The sequence below is a fragment of the Gopherus evgoodei genome, chromosome 7, assembly GCF_007399415.2.
Source record: "Gopherus evgoodei ecotype Sinaloan lineage chromosome 7, rGopEvg1_v1.p, whole genome shotgun sequence".
NCBI classification, from domain to species: Eukaryota; Metazoa; Chordata; order Testudines; family Testudinidae; genus Gopherus; species Gopherus evgoodei.
In genome coordinates this window covers 62,949,678-62,967,387 of record NC_044328.1, presented here as the reverse complement: position 1 = coordinate 62,967,387, position 17,710 = coordinate 62,949,678, and the positions used below count along the sequence as shown (strand labels likewise).

The window sequence follows — 17,710 nt, the reverse complement described above, 5'->3', positions numbered from 1 at the left end:
ATAGCAAGACAGAGAGCAATGCCCAAGGGACTGTCTCTGACTCCATGGTAAGATGTTGCAGTGCTTTAGGAGTTCAATGGGTTGGTGAAATCTAATTAAAGAACATACCACCAATTTGCTTTCTGATACTCTGCCCTGAGGTTGGCACTCATGGTTGTGAACCAGTCCAGACAGTGTGACAATCATAATGGTCACTTCTGGCCTTCACATCTACGAACTGAATTCTGCTTTGAACATAAAATGAATAAGTCTAGCTTGCTGTCAGAATATTAAAATTGAGGAAAATTTATCACCATAACATTACAGACATTACCATCCAGATCAACCTCACTAACCTGCTGACATGGCTCCAGTGTACAAGGAGGAAGAGACAAAACCATCACTGTGCCTAGTGGAACGTTTTGGGGAATACGGCGGCCACTCCTGGAGCTCCGGAGAGAGATGCTCTTCACTGGCTGGAGTGTATTTCTGTACCTGTAAGCAAAGTACAGAATTCAATCTGCAACTAATCCAGAAAACTTTGTATAAACTGGTACAAAAATAACATCCTGGCTATCACTTGATGTTGATTATTATGCTTTGATCCCACCACTTTACTGATATCACTTTCTTCACTTTTCTTTCATGTTGTCTTCATCTTCAAGCTCCTCTCTGCAAACATCTCAGTTCTCATTCTCTCCCATAGGACTCTCCCAATCCATTACCTATGGCCCTCCAGTCCCTCTTGTGGACTCTCTGTATACTACGCCCACTGTCCTCCTCATGCCTTCTTCCCCCTTTATGGCCCTGATTCAGCAAAGTACTTAGGCATGTGTGTTAACTTTGAGCATGTCAACAGGCCCAGTGACTTCAAGGGCTTGCTCAGATGCTTAAAAGTTATGCACCCGGCAAATTATCTTGTTGGAACTCACTCCCTCTTTATGCATGCAAAATGTCTACCCCTCTATTCAAATTCTTTCTTAAAAACACATTGGTCCCACATGTTTTCAACAACCACTCCTCCAAAAACAGATGTTTAAAAACAAATTCTACACTTTCCCCACTCCCAGCCATTAGAGCACATGACTGCCTAAAACAAGACTGGCTGCTGGGCCCGAAGTTGTAGCACTCTGTCTCAGCTTTCAGGTGCAGGTGGAGCAACTTCTCATCTGGCTGCTTTAACAGGAAAGCTGAAAGAACTGGTTTGGGCTGTGGATACACATTTCTAAGTTGTCTGCTTTACACAGAGTGAACAGGCATGGGTGAGTGAGGAAATCTGATGTGCACTGAGATTTCATTGGCCAAGAATGCCAGTGAGTTTAGGCAGCTGCAAGCACAGTTTTTTTAAAAAACGCATAGCCCTCATAATGCTATTTTCAAGGTAAAAACAGTACAGCATAAAAAACCATGATATTAAAAACATAATATACAGAATATGAATCACTAAACACTTCTCAGATTTCCTCATGTGACAGGAAAGTTGTGTTACATAGTGAGAGAGATTTCACACCACACACAGGCACGCATTCTTACGGCCATGCCCTCCTTGCTGCATCAGCAGCAGACATGACTGTTACCCAGCCATGAGAAAAGCCATTTGTTCATCTCTCGTTTTTTCCCCCCCTCAGTCTGATTTAATTAAAATTCTCTAATACACTCAATCATCTTGATACCTAGGCACATTCCACAATAAAAAGCACAACAACAAATATACCCACAAACTCTGCCACACTGCACATCCTGTATATTTTTGACATAAATTTAACATTAATAGATTCACATTTACATGTAGGGCAAGATTCTGTCTTTCAAGCTGAGTAAGGGGTAATGCCTAACCTGCACCAGCCTCAACCTAAAAGTAGCTCCAGAAGACATCGTTCTTGGCGACACTCTTTTGCTCACAATGCCTCCCTTGCTCCTTGGCGTATACCAGCTGATGGGTTCCAAGGCTCTGTCCACTTGTGGGAAAGTAGCAGACACACAGCATCTGCACAACTACCTAGTTCAATCCAATCCACAGCTACCTAGTCCAATCTAGCTATCGGACCACAAAAACATCCTCTGCAATACGGCTATTATTAGCATTACTATCAAAAACGGGACATTTTCATTTCTGATTTTAAGTGTATAAATATGGAACTTTAATCTAATTTTCTGTATTTTAAATATCTTCATTTTCCACCACTAACCCTTCTCAAAGGCCCAATATTAGCTTAAGTACAGCCTCTGCAATTATTTTAGCTATGATAGTGCATAAAAGTCACTCTTGTGAATGCCATTCTTTTAAAAAGACACTACACAAACCCAATTTTAAACCCTGCTCTGAACTTCACAGCTCTTTTCTCCAGAGAGAAATGTGTGCACTCTTGCATCTCCAAACCTGAAACCTTCTCACATGGGTATTACTCATTCAACATGCTGATGCATCAACCACCTTAAAGAACAAGTTGCAAAATTATGCTGTGTTTTCATTATCTGAAAAATATTTATTGGGGGTGCAGAAACTATAAATCTCTATCTATATGGTAACTCCAAGACCTTTTGGAAAGTATTACTAACCAATACTGACATGTCCTGACAAGGTTCACCTGTTCCTATCTTGATTGGTAACAAAGGTACAGTGGAGTCGCATCTTACACGGGGGCTAGGTTCGAAAGTCAGCGCATATATAGTCAAAATTACCCTTGAAAATCCCTTAAATCACCCATAAAGTACAGTATACACCCCTGTACAGTAATATGTATAAATGTATAATATATACAGTAATGTACAGTACATAAGAGTACATATGCAAAATATAATTTTACAGTACTGTATTTTTAATTACAAGGGGTCATCAGGGCTTGATGTCGATCCAGGAGACGGAGGTGACGAAAAGCGAGTCGTAGATGAAGTGGTTCAGCGTGAGAAGTTGATTGCATAGGCTCTGGTTCAGCGTGAGAAGTTGATTGCGTAGGCTCATCTGCTGCTGGTTGTTTTTCCTTGAAAAACATGGTGATTGGCAACTGTCGCTGTTGTCTCTTGAGCTGCTCAAACATTTCTTGATACGGTCTCAAATCATCCATAATACTATGTACAATTTTGAGGCTTTGTTCCATAAAGGGATCATATTTAGAAGTTAAATCATTCAAGTGTTTCGCTGCTTGGAATACTTCAGCAAATTTATGAAGATTCCAACTTGCTGGCTCTTCCTGTTCGTCGTCGTCATCTTCTGTAGACGATTTTATTGGTTCCTCTAACTCTTCATTAGTCATTGTTTCTCTGTGGCTCTCAATTAATTCTTCAATTCCTTTCTTAAGGATGTTGACAAAGCCGTCACCACCCACCTGCCTGGCCACCTGAACAATGTGTTTTCACTTCTTTGTCAATGGTCGGGAGACCCTTAAAATCATTCACACATTCCTTCCATAGGTTTCACCAACATGCATTGACTGTTTCAGGCTTGATTGCATCCATTGCCTGTTTAATATAAGTGATGCAATCGGCAATATTGAAGGACTTCCAACACTCCCTCACATTAAGATTGAGATCAGCATTCTTAGTGCTACGTATCCGTTATGAACATAAGCCTCATGTATATGGCCTTGAAACAGTAAATCACGCATTGGTCGAGAGGTTGGAGGCTGGAGGTGATATGGGGGGGACGGGGGGAGAGAAGACTACTTCAACATCATTATGTGCAAACTGGAATGCTGCAGGGTAGCCAGGAACATTGTCTATAAGCAGCAGCAATTTAAAGTCAAGTCCTTTCTCTTCGAGGTACCGCTTGACCTCCGGAATGAAACTCTTGTGAAATCAATGCAGAAATAATGTTGCCGTCACCCAAACCTTTTTATTTGATTGCCAGAACATAGGCAGGAGATTTTTGTTCTTGCATTTTAGGGCATGTGGATTTGCTGCCCTGTAGAGCAAGCCCGGCTTTATTAAATGCCCAGCTGCATTGCCACATAACACTACAGTCACATGATCTTTAGCTGCTTTGAAGCCAGGGGCTTGTCTTTCTGATTTCGAAATGTAAGTGCGGCTAGGCATTTTTTCCCAGAAGAGCCCAGTCTTGTCAGCATTAAAAACCTGTTCCGGAAGATAGCCCTTTTCTTTTATGATTTTCTTTGATTGTTCAGGGTAGGCTTTTGCTGCCTCTTCATTGGCAGATACAGCTTCACCAGTAGTCTGCACATTTTTGAGGTTGAAGTGGTTCCTAAAACTGTTAAGCCAATCTTGGCTGACTTTGAATTCCTTCTCATCAGAAGGCTGTCCCCTCTTTTCTCGCAACATGTTGCCATCAATAGGCACACGTTTACGGTTCATGTCCTCCAGCCATAAGTTTAATGCCTTTTCAGTCTTCACTAAAGTCTAACAACATATCTGGCTTGTCACCTTAGTAGTTATTGGAGCACTTGATGCCACCGCTTGACGAATTTCTCTCTCTCGAATCTTGATGGCACAGATGCTAGATTCGTTGTGGACATATTTATACGCCATGTTAGAGACCGACATACCGTCTCTCAATAAGTCCAACACAGGCAGTTTTTCCTTCAGCGCTGGAAAAAATCGCTGTTTCTTTGGTTGAGCACCAGATGAAGTAGTTGGCTTGCGTTTAGGGGCTATGGTGTACGAAAAATACGTATCTTTAAACACTAGAAACACACTCAGCATGGCAAGATGCTCACACGATGAGAGGCATGCAGGAACTAAGACCAACTGAGGGAACAGCAGATTCACATCTCCCATCTCATGCTCACTCCGGGGCATACGCTTACTGATGGAATGGTAGGTGGAATTGCCTGCACTATTTACAGGTATCTTGTTGATTTTCTTTCTTTTGCCGAGCGCGTATAGTTGGATTTGCGTAAAGGACAGTTTCCTGTTCCGTAACTGGCGTTCTTCAAGATGTGTTGCTCATGTCTATTCCACAGTAGGTGTGCGTGCTCACCATGTGCACTTGTGCCAGAAGTTTTTCCCTCAGCAGTACCTGTAGGGGGAGCGCTGCTGTGTCCCCTGGAGTAGCGCCTCTATAGCATACTATAAGGGGAGCCGCGAGCTCCCCGCACCCTCAGGTCCTTCTTGCTGGACCAACTCCGACAGCGACGAAAGAAGGCGGGATGTGGAATAGACATAAGCAACACCTCTCAAAGAACGCCAGTTACAGAACAGGTAACTGTCTTTTCTTCTTCGAGTGATTGCTCATGTGTATTCCACAGTAGGTGATTGCAAGTTATGTCTGATTGAGGAGGGTAGGAGTTCACAGATTCCCTGGCTGAAGCATAGCTCTACTGAAACCAATGTCATCCCTGGCGTGGGAGACGATCGCATAGTGCAACATGAATGTGTGTATTGAGGACCAGGTAGCGGCTCTACAGAAGTCCTGGATAGTGACATGGGCCACAAAGGCCACTGACGAGGCCTGAGCTCCTGTTGAGTGAGACATCATGATAGGTGGTGCAGGAACCCCTGCTAGGTCATGGCATGTGTGGATGTACAATGTAATCCACTGGGAAAGCCACGGGGTGGAGATCAGTTGACCCTTCATGCACTCGGTTGAGGCAAGAAAGAGTTGCAAAGACCTGAGGAATGGCTTAGTCGATCCAGATAAAAAACCAGTGCTCAGCACACATCAAGTATGGAGGCGATGTTCCTCATTAGAGGCATGAGGTTTGGGGCAGAGGATAAGCAGGAAGATGTCCTGGCCCATGTGAAAAGTGGAGACCACCTTAGGGAGGAATGCTGGGTGTCGATGGAGCTGAACCTTGTCTTTGTGAAAGAGGGTTGCAGGTCAGGGCCCTGATCTCCAAGACCCGCCAGGCTGATGTGATGGCCATGAGAAAAGTTACTTTCCATGAAAGGTGAGACCATGAGCATTTGGCTAGGGGTTCGAACGGGGATCCTGTGAGGTGGGATAACACCAAATTTAGATCCCACTGAGGAACACTGGTTCTAGCATAAGGAAAGCACCGGTCTAGCCCTTTGAGGAAACACCTGGTCATGGCATGGGAGAAAACCGAGCAGCCCTCGACCAGCAGATGGAATGCCAAAATAGCCGCCAGGTGCACCCTAATGGAGGAAAGGGCTAGGCCTTGAGTTCTAAGATGAAGAAAGCACTTGAGGATAAGTTGGAGTGGGGCAGAAATTGGGGAAGTACCTCGCTTGCCTGCCCACCTGGAGAACCTGGACCACTTCGCCAGGCAGGCTCGGCGTGTGGATGGTTTTCTACTTTTGAGGAGGCCACGTTTGACCCCTTGTGAACACCTTCTCTTTTCCGCATGTAGCCATTGATCACCCATGCTGTCAAATGGAGGGTGGCCAGATTGGGGTGGAGGTGGCGGCCTTGGTCCTGGGAGAGTAGGTCCAGGCGGAGCAGCAACGGCCGCGGAGGGGTCACAAGCAAGCCCAGGAGGGTCTCATACCAATGTTGCTGGGACCAAGCTGGAGCAATCAGGAGGACGCGTGCCTTGTCCGTTTTCACTTTCTCCAGGACCTCGCCAATGAGAGGAAACAGCGGAAAGGCGTAGAGGAGTTGACCCAACCATGACAGGAGGAAGGCATCTGGAACAGAACCTGTGGCAATGGTGGTTCTGTCAGGTCGCAAACAGGTCTAGTTGGGGAGTGCCCCACGCTTGGAAGAGCTGGTGAGTGACCTCCGAGTGGAGCGACCACTCATGTTGGGAGAAGAAAACCCTGTTCAAGAGATCAGCCTGTGTGCTGTTGATGCCTGGCAGGAGGAAAGCCTTCAGGGTGATGTTGTGGGCTATGCATAACTCCCAGAGGTTGAGGTTTCCCAGCAGAGGGCCGAGAACCTCGCCCCACCTTGCCTGTTGAGGTAAAACATCGCGGTGGTGTTGTCCGTGAGTACTCTGACCACCCTGCTGCGCAGCTGTGAGCTGAACGCCACACAGGCTAAGCGTATCGCCCTGAGTTCCCTGATGTTTATGTGAAGGGACAGCTCAGGCCGACCACATCCTTTGGGTTTGTGAGTTCCCTATGTGGTTCCCCCCAGCCCAGGTCCGACCCAGACCCAGCCTAGGTCTAGTGACGGGGTCAGGTTCCAGAAGGGAACTCCCTGGAGCATATTGGCAGGGCAGGACCACCATTGTAGCATGGCAAGCACCTGCGCCAGTACTGAGAGGACCTTGTCCAGTTTGTCCCAGGTCTGGGAGAACTCTGAGGCCAGAGTTGGAGGGGCCTCATCTGAAGCCTGGCGTGGTACATGAACGCTGCATGAACGCTGCATGTACACGTACATGAACGCTGCCATGTGGCCCAGGAGCTGCAGGTATGCCCTGGCCATGGTGACGGGGAACTCTGTGACCGAGGCTATAAGCCCCTTCAGGGTCTGGAACCTGTCCAGGGGAAGGGACGCTGTGGCCTTGGAGGCATCCAGGAGAGCGCCTATGAATTCTATGTGCTGCACCAGAACCAATGTCGACTTGGCCTCGTTTACAAGGAGGCCTAGGTTGACACATGTAGCCAAGAGCAGGTCCACGTGATTCTGTACCTGGGACCATGAGCTGCCCTGGAGCAGCCAGTTGTCGAGGTAGGGGAATATCTGTACCCCTTGGCGTCTGAGGTAGGCCACCACTACTGCCATACACTTTGTGAATACCCTGGGTGTGGTGGACAGGCCAAACGGAAGGACCGTAAATTGGTAGTGGTCCTGTCCCACCAGGAAACAAAGGAAGAGTCTGTGCCCCTCAAATATATGGATATGGAAGTATGCGTCCTGAAAGTCCAGGGCCGCATACCAATTGCCAGAGTCCAGAGTGGCTATGATACATGTCAGAGAGACCATGCAGAACCAGAATTTTGCCATGAACCAATGAGGTCTCGCAGATCCAGGATGGGCCTGAGACCCCTTTCGCCTTCTGGATCAGGAAGTAACAAGAGTAAAACTCTTTCCCCTGGAACTCTCACAGAACCTTCTCCACACTTCCCAAACTGAGGAGCTGACCCACGTCCTGCTGTAGCAGGTGTGACAAAGTTCCTCCTCTACCTTGGTGGGTCCTACGCTTATTTGGCAGATTTGCTCACCTCAGTGATCTTCCCCACAGTCTGGGTCAACGTCTCCTGTGTCTGATCAGGAGTTGGAAGGTTTGGGGGGAACCCGAACCCGCCCTCTACTCCGGGTTCCAGCCCAGGGCCCTGTGGATCGCAGCTGTCTATAGTGCCTCCTGTAACAGCTGCATGACAGCTACAACTCCCTGGGCTACTTCCCCATGGCCTTCTCCAAACACCTTCTTTATTCCTCACCACAGGACCTTCCTCCTGGTGTCTGATAATGCTTGTACTCCTTAGTCCTCCAGCAGCACACCCTCTCACTCTCAGCTCCTTGCGCCTCTTGCTCCCAGCTCCTCACATGCACTTCCTCTCCTCTGGCTCCCCCTCACCTGACTGGAGTGAGCTCCTTTTTAAACCCAGGTGCCCTGATTAGCCTGCCTTGATTGACTGCAGGTGTTCTAATCAGCCTGTCTGCCTTAATTGGTTCTAGCAGGTTCCTGATTACTCTAGTGCAGCCCTTGCTCTTGTCACTCAGGGAACAGAAAACTACCCATCCAGTGACCAGTATATTTGCCCTCTACCAGACTCCTGTACCCCACTGGTTTGGATCTGTCACACAGGGGTAAATGCGACGGATCCCCCTTCTGTATGAGGGTGGGGGTACGACAAATTGTAGTGTGTAACCCTGGGAAATGGTGTTGAGGACCCATTGGCCCAATGATATTCGGGACCATTCCACAAGGAACACACACAAGTGGTTGCTGAAGGCAAACTTTATTGAGAGGAGGGTCCTCTCGGGGGTCACCGGGGTACCCTCCTGCAACTAGTCAAAACCGCCTCTTGCCCTGCTGCTTGACCCTGGAGGGCCCAGGCTGCTGGGCAGAGGAAGGCTGCCTCTGAGGTCACCTATTTTGGGTCTTGGACCGCTTATAGGAGGGCTCATATCTCGTCTGGGGCACAGGGACGGAGGCTTGTGTCTTAGGCTTTTCCTTGGGAGGGATGTAGAGCCCGAGGGTTTGAAGGGTAGTACGTGAGTCCATCATGACATGGAGCCTCACGTCTGTTTGTTCAGCAAACAGGTCCTTGCCGTCAAAGGGAAGATCCTGCATCACATACTGTGCCTCTGCGGAGAGCCCAGACAGCAGTAGCCACGATGCCCTGCACATGGACATGGCTGAGGCCATGGACTGAACAGCTGTGTCAGCTGCATCCGATGCCGCCTGCATAGCAGCCTTTGAGGCAGCAGTGCCCTCCTCCACCAGCACCTTAAAATCTTTCCTTTTGCATTCCAGGAGGGAGGGCTCGAATTTCAACAGTGACCCCCACAAGTTAAACTCATAATGACTGAGGAGGGCCTGGTGGTTGGCCACCCGGAGCTGGAAGCTGGCAGATGAATAAAGCTTCCTGCCAAACGAGTCCAGTTTTTTAGAGTCCTTATTTTTGGGTGTGGGTCCTGGTTGACCCTGTCTTTCCCTATGATTTACAGACTCTACCACTAGGGAGTTGGGGACTGGGTGGGCATAAAGGTATTCGTGCCCTTTTGTGAGCATGAAGTATTTGCACTCTGCCTTTTTCTGATATGGGGGCGAGGGAGGCCGATGTTTGCCAGAGGGCACTGGAGATGTTAGCCACCCCTTCGTGCAGTGGGAGGGCCACTCTGCCCGGTACCGAGTACAATAGCATGTTAAACAGAGTGTCTGAGGGTCCCTCCATCTCCCCTGCTTGGAGTTGGAGACTGGATGTACTTGCTTTAGTAGCTCCTGATGAGCCCTGAAGTCCACCTGCAGCGCGGAGGGAGGTGGGGCTGCAATTTGGTCATCCGGTGGTCTAACTCCTCGTGCGGTGCCGAGGATCCATGACCCGCTGATCTATCCCTCGGAAGTCTGGATAGTGTGGCTGAAGGAGCCTCCGATGCCCCTGCTACTGACCAAGGACCTTGCTGGGCGTGTACAAGGGCCCAGGGAGTTCACCGGCACCACTGGCCTTGCCACAGGGGCCCTTGCCATTGACTCTGGTGCAACACTGGCGCCATCAGCTGGTTGGGTTGGCCCAGTTAAGTCATAGGGCGCTGTGTGGAGGTCGAGGTCGGTGTTACCAATGACCTATAGGTGCCATGGGAGCGATAGTACCGAGAGCGACGTCTGCCACGGGATCAGGACTGCGACGTCGACGAACGGTGCTGCCTCAAGCTGCTCCTCCTCGAGACACTTCGACGCCTGGATCGGTGACGACGGGGAGCTGGTGATCTCTGCCAGGAGCTGTGGGCATCGTGCCTCGAGGCGAGAGAGATGGAGGGTGACCAGCAATTGCGCCCGTGTCGGGAGCGGCTTCCGTAGCTCTGTTGGGAATGGGAGCGTCTACAGCGTCTGCGCCTGTCCCACCAATACTCTGTGCTCAGCGTGAAGCGGTGCCTGGAACTCCGCTCTGATGGCGCCCGACCAGACATCCTGTTGGGCAACGAAAGCGGAGGCTGGAGGCTGTGTCCTAACAGGATACTAAGCAGCGAGCGGGCCCGAGTGCAAACCCCTGACTGGGATCTGCATTGGGTTGGCATCGACTGTCGAGAGCCCAGCTGCAGCTTGCCTCTAAAGCGGGATCTGGGTGCTGGTGGTGTCCCGGGAACCTGCACTCATAATGTCTTTGGCCGCTTGCAGGGCCGCCGGCATCGAAGGAATGTGGACATCTGGAGAGGCCTGAGTCGACGCAACCGGGCTGCTCCGCTCAACCTGAGTCAGAGCTCTAGAGCCCGAGAGGGCGAACTGAGACTGCCTGACACAGGTCTAGCTGCATCCCTTGCTTTCTCTTGACGCCTCTGAGAGGATGGGGCCTTTCTCTGCTTCTTGGACAGGGAGCGGTGCCGGCCACCGGAAGGTGCAGGGAGATCGCTGAACACCGAAGATGAAGTGCCCGGTGCCGATTCTGCTCGGTGCACTGGGGTTGGGGCCAGTGCCGACTCCATGAGAAGGGCCCGAAGTCTAACGTGTCTCTCTTTTTTAGTTCTGGGTTTAAAGGACCTGCAGATCTTACAGCGGTTGCTGATGTGAGATTTGCCCAGGCAGCGGAGACAGTTGGCATGCGGGTCACTTCTAGGCACTGAATACCTGTAAGGCCTGGTCTACACTACACGTTTAAACCGATTTAACGCTGTGCCCGTCCACACTATGAGACCCTTTATATCGATATAAAGGGCTCTTTATATCGGTTTCTGTACTCCTCCCCAACGAGAGGAGTAGCACTAAAATCGGTATTACCATATTGGATTAGGGTTAGTGTGGCCGCAAATCAACGGTATTGGCCTCCGGGCGGTATCCCACAGTGCACCACTGCGACCACTCTGGATGGCAATCTCAGCTCAGATGCAATGGCCAGGTAAACAGGAAAAACTCCGCGAAATTTTGATTTTCATTTTCTGTTTGCCCAGCGTGGAGCTCTGATCAGCACGGGTGGCAATGCAGTCCCAAATCCAAAAAGAGCTCCAGCATGGACCGTACGGGAGATACTGAATCTTATTGCTGTATGGGGAAACAAATCTGTTCTATCAGAGCTTCATTACAGAAGACGAAATGCCAAAGCGTTTGAAAAAAAAATCTACAGTCTACACAGTGCTGCGTGACAAGCGTAACGGGAAGCCAGAGACTCAAACGGACGCTCATGGAGGGAGGGAGGGGGTACTGAGGACTCCAGCTATCCCACAGTCCACAGCAGTCTCTGAAACGTATTTGCATTCTTGGCTGAGCTCCCAATGCCTATAGGGTCAAACACATTGTCCAGCGTGGTTGAGGGAATAGCTCGTCAATTTAATCCCTCCCCCTCCACGTGAAAGGGAAAGAAATCGTCTCTTGACTTTTTTCAATGTCACCCTATGTCTACTGAATGCTGCTGGTAGACGTGATGCTGCAGCAGTGAAGAGCAGTATCCGCTCCTCTCCCCTCCCTGGTGGCAGACGGTACATGCTTGATAACTGCTGAATACCCCTGGCTGGCCTCAAGGGCGCCTGGGTAAAAACAGGAATGATTCCTCGTCATTCCCAGTAGATGGTACAGAACGGCTGGTAACCGTCTTCATCATAGCCACGGGGGGCTGAGCTCAGCCCCCTTCCTTTCCGGTGTAAAGAAAAGATTCTGTACTGCCTGGACTATCATAGCAACGGGATGCTGGGCTCCTCTCCCCCGCACCGCTTAATGTCCGGCCTGGACTGTCATAGCACAGGGAGGCTGCCTCCCCCTCATTTTATCTCACTAACAAGTCTCTGTTTCTTATTCCTGCGTTCTTTATAATGTCATGACAGAAATGGGGGGGGACACTGCCACAGTAGCCCAGGAAAATTGGGGGAGAAGGGAAGCAACGGGTGGTGTTGTTGCAGGGGCACCCCCCATGAATAGCATGTAGCTCATCATTTCTGCGGGATCTGACACGGAGCAGCTGTACTCTCCGATACACTGCTTCTCTAGTACACTTGCCCCATATGCTAGGCAGGACTGACTCTATTTTTAGAAACCATAAAGGAGGGATTGACTCGGGGAGTCATTCTCAGTTTTGCTTTTGCGTCCCCGGCCGACCTCAGCCAAGGGCACCCATGATAGCAGCAGACAGCACAGAAGAACAGATAACCGTCATCTCATTGCCAAATTACCCTTGCAGCAGACGGTACAGAATGACTGGTAACCATCTCTGCTATCATGCAAAAGCAAATGAATGCTGCTGTGTAGCGCTGGAGTATCGCCTCTGTCCGCGGCATCCAGTAAACATATGGTGACTGTAAAAAAAAAGCTGAACGGGCTCCATGGTTGCCATGCTATGGCATCTGCCAGGACAATCCAGGGAAAAAGGGCGCGAAATGATTGTCTGCCGTTGCTTTCCCGGAGGAAGGAATGACTGACAACATTTACCCAGAACCACCCACGACAATGATTTTTGCCCCATCAGCCACTGGGCTCTCAACCCAGAATTCTATGGGGCGGGGGAGACTGCGGGAACTATGGGATAGCTTCGGAATAGCTACCCACAGTGCAACGCTCCGGAAATCAACGCTAGCCTCGGACCATGGATGCACACCGCTGAATTAATGTGCATAGTGTGGCTGCGTGCACTCGACTTTATACAATCTGTTTTATAAAACTGGTTTATGTAAAATCGGAATTATCCCGTAGTGTAGACGTACCCTAAGACTCGCACAATTTAAATCCTGGGGCATGCCCTGGCCCAAACGCTAACTAACTAAGCTGAAACTTTATTGAACTGACATGGGTACTACTAACAACGAAACGAGTTCTGGGATGAGCTGCAACAAAGCTGGAGCAAGTAGTTTCGATGCACTGTCACTGGCAGCAAGAAGGAACTGAGGGTGGGTGGGGGAGTGCACGGCTCCCCTGATAGCATGCTATAGAGGTGCCACTCGAGGGGTTGCAGCAGCGCTCCCCTTACGGGTACTGCTGAGGGAAGAACTTCTGGCACCGGTGCACGCGGCGAGCATGCACACCTACTGCGGTATACACATGAGCAAACACTCGAAGAAGTTAAATAAGCGTATGATGAGATTCACCTGTATTGGTTTTCTATTCAGAAAATGCCCATGTCACAAATGAGAGCCCTTTAAATTTCTTGTACATTAACTCCTCACTTAAAGTCATCCCGGTTAACGCTGTTTCGTTGCTGATCAATTAGGGAACATGCTTGTTTAAAGTTGTGCAATGCTCCCATCTAATGTTGTTTGCAAGCTGCCTGCTTTGTCCACTGCTTGCAGGAAGAGCAGCCTGTTGCAGCTAGCTGGTGGGGGCTTGTAACCAAGGTGGACCGGCAGCCCCCTCTTCAGCTCCCCGCTCCGTTAAGTTCCCTATGCTGCAGCTGCCCAGCAGGCTATCAATCCGTAGTTCGGCTGTCCCTCCTCCCTCTGCCATGTGCTGCTCCTGCCCTCTGCCTTGGAGCTGCTCCCAGAGACTCCTGCTTGCTGTGCATGGGGGGGAAAGAGGAAAGCTAATGTCAGGGTGTCCCCCTCTCCCGTGCTCCTGCACTCCACTTACTCCTTCTCCATATAGAGCAGTGAGGGGACATAGATGGAGAGAGACAGAGAGAGCTTGGGGCAGCAACTGCTGTCTCAACTTCCTGATCCACTTATGTGTATTGTCTTTAAGAGTGGGTCAGCTTACTTAAAGGGGCGGTGTGCATCTCTCTCTCTCCCACACACACAAGGTGTTTGTCTGTCTTTGTCTGCTATGCGGTCTCCCCTCCCTCCTGTTTGTGCTGCCTTGATGAGGCCCTACATTAACAATGTGTTAACCATTGAGGGCTCAGCTGAGTGCTAGTTCATCATTTAGCAGCAAGGCATTCCCTGGGAAATATCCCTCCCTCTTCCATCCTGTAACTTCACCACCTCAACCAAGCTTCACAATCATCATAGCTGTGAACAGTATTGAATTGTTTGTTTACAAGGTATACTGTGTGTATATCTATATAATATACAGCTTTTTGTCTGTTGAAAAAAATTTCCCTGGAACCTAACTCCCCCATTTGTATTAATTCTTATGGGGAAATTGGATTCGCTTAACATCGTTTCGCTTAAAGTCGCATTTTTCAGGACCATAACTACAATCTTAAGCGAGGAGTTACTGTATTAGCATAAAGATGATAGACAACATTTGTCTAGATGTTAAAAACAATATAAATGTGCTGTGCTTACAGTGACTGATGACTACAGTTCAAATAATAAGCATCCGAGTAACAGCACACATAGATCAACTTGACATTCTATTTAAAGCAAATTCCTTGCACTCAAATGTATAATGGTTTGCTTATATTTTGTTGGGTATGCTCCAGAAGGCAGCAGTTGCCTACATATTAGTTTCTTGCAGTGCAATTCTGTTTTGAAAATGGCATCTTCTTACAGGCCACATCTGCTTCCTGTGCTTATTCAGTAATAATCTGCTGACTTCAGTTACAACAGTAAGCTGTTATTACCTTTATACTGCTGTCAGCACTGCAGAGTTAGCTGGATTCTATTCTGGCTCAGATAGAATGTTTAATTAAAGGCCCAATCCTACAGGCTGACAAGTGTCTCTTGAACTCCCACTGAAGTTAAAATAGGAGCGGAAGGTGCTCAGCAGAACTGGCAGAAATTGCTATATTTTTATTGAGAAAAACTGTAATGAAAGTTTTCCCACCAGCTCTACTACCAAGTGCTTTGCAGAATCAGGCCCCAAATCCTGCTCTCGCTTATACCTTCTACTCCATTGCCTGCTCTCAGTTACACCTTTGCAAACCCACTGAAGACAGTGGGTCTGTTCCTGTGTAATAGATGGAAAATCTGACCCACGGATATGGAGGCCTTGGGGGAAACTAACCCTGCGGCCATTTTTCCTTTATCTCCCAGTTAACACCCTATCAACCTTAATCAACCACTTGCAATCCTTCCTTTGTCTACTTTAGTAACAAATTGCCAAGTATTTCCATGGAGGGATTGTTCATTCATACCTTCTGCCACAGGAAAACCAAGTGTTTTCAGGTCCATATCCTCCTAATAAATATTGTCAACATTTACAGAGTACAACTGCACTTTAACCACTATCAACTTCAGACCAGATTTACAAAGGTATTTAGGCACCTAAAGATGTAGAGAGGCACTTTGTGAGATTTACAAAAACACCAATCTGAATCAAGAGCCAAACTCTCATTGACTTTCAATTGCTTTTGTGACTCCCACTAGTCGCCCATCTGTATCTTTGGTCACCTAAATATCTTTGTAAACTTGACCATCATGATTCAATTTTTGCATTTTGTCAACATACATTAGAGAACCTAGAATTATTACTGAGAACATCTGGTACCAAAGAGCCTAAAAACTATACAATGTTCATCAAGCAAGACACCATTATCCCTCTTTGTAGCCATCACTGGCTTTTTAATACTGTAACTCTGAGAATTACTTTTGTAATTCAAGACACAAGAATTTTATTGAAGGTGTCAGGGGCCAATATTTTCATTACTATCAATTTTGGGTACCCACTTTGAGACACCCCAAAGGGCCCTGATTTTCAGAATGTGCTGAGTATCTATCCTCTGAAAATCAGGCTCCTTTGAAGTGTGCCAAATTCGGCACCCAAACTTGAGTCACTTTTGAAAATAATGGCCAGCATCCCTGCTTTGTGCTTCCATATATTTAATTTGTACCTGAAGTGAAGGATTAGGAATGGGCACAGGGGTCAGTTTATGTCTCAAAGCAGGTGCCGATTTTGGTCTTGGTCTTTTTATCTCTGGCTCTTCAACTCTTTGAAAGCCAATGTCATCTTCACAAGATTTTCTTGAAGATAGATGAGTGCAGTCGATCCCCTCCTCCCTGTAATAATGCCCAGCATTCCTGCTGTGCCCCTTGTGAGTGTCTGAGTCCTGCTTAAGTGCCAATGACATTGGGGGGTGGGCAGTAGCTGGGCTGGTAGGTGGGGATCCAGTTGTTACAGTAGAGTCTGATGCAGAACTTGTCTGCTGTTTATGTTTAAATTTAATAGAGTCACTTCTCTTGGGAGGGATTGGAGGAGTTGAAGTCACTTCAGCTTTTGAGGGCTGAGGCGAATGCGTGGACACCTGATTAGTGGAGAGATAGTCCATTTTGGGAGGAGTCTGTGGTCTTTTGAAAGTGTCAGGGTCGAAGATGGACTTCCTTTGTTTTGGCTTTTTGTACACAGAGAACTTTTCAGTTTCTGCTGTTGAAATATTGACCATCACTTTAGGCCACGTACCACCGCTATGCTTAGCTCCATGCCCTTTGTCTAGGGTGGTCTCAACCATGATGCAGTCAGCTACCGTTGGCTCAAATGGAAGCCTCCTGCCATCCAAGTCAACAAGTCCATAGCCTCGTTCCCCATAAGCGTCTGGACTAAAGGAGCTAAGACTGTGTTCTGAATTACTGTGGCAGCTGTGCACAGCATTCCTGCGAGAGTCTGCCCGTAAAGCACGGCTGGAAAAGGGTGTGTGATCACAGAACGAACCACTCCCCTGGTCACTCTGGTCCTTCTTGCCATCCAAGATGTCTGCATTGAAAATGTCTGTCTGTGTTGAACTGTTGTGTTTCAGGTTTCTTTTATTCTGAACTTGTATCTCTGATGTATGAACCCTGCAGTTCGATATTTTCTCTGAATCCTTCAGGTTTTCAAATATGTTCTGACCACTCCACGATGAGCTCTGAGGAAAAACCTAGGAGGAGAAAAAATATTTAATCAACTCAAGACTGTGGCAGATTTGGATTTTGCACATGACAGCCTCACCTCCCTCTCTTTCCCCCAAGCTCCCAATTTACATGGAGACTGTACCGTGAAGATGAGCATCAAGGAATAAGCCTATATTCTGGGGAAAACTATGGATAGCGTGTGCGTGGGTGGGGAGACTAGGGAGCAGCTTAACAAAATCTCACAGATTGCTGGCACAGGGAATCAGACTGAATGAGGACTGATAAAACAAACCTTTTTGATTTTTTAAAAATACTTTCACAGAGGCAGCATGGTGTAGTTGATAAGGCCCTGTACCAGGAGTCCAGAGATCTGGATTCTAGTTCTAGATCTACAACTATGCTGAATGACACCGGGCAAGTCACCTTTAGTGTCTCTGTTTTCCTTTCCACCTTTTGTCTGTCCTGTCTATTTAGCCTGTCAGTTCTCTAGGGCAGGGACTCTTACGGTGTGTATGGGGCACACTTAACATAATCTGCCCCTAACCTCAGTTGGGGTTTCTAGGAACAACCACAGTATGAAAT

The 17,710-nt window shown here is 48.2% G+C and overlaps 1 protein-coding gene across 2 annotated transcripts in view; it reads right to left on the bottom strand.

Moving 5' to 3' along the window:
* DLG5 (discs large MAGUK scaffold protein 5) overlaps nt 1–17,710 on the bottom strand; it is a 230,194-nt gene that overhangs the window by 37,938 nt on the left and 174,546 nt on the right. For both annotated transcript variants that reach the window (XM_030568783.1, XM_030568784.1), the window contains exons 16-17: nt 16,135–17,154; nt 336–474 (exon numbers count right to left, since the gene is read on the bottom strand). In XM_030568783.1, coding sequence (XP_030424643.1) covers nt 336–474; nt 16,135–17,154 — 1,159 coding nt within the window. The remainder of the gene's footprint in view (nt 1–335; nt 475–16,134; nt 17,155–17,710) is intronic.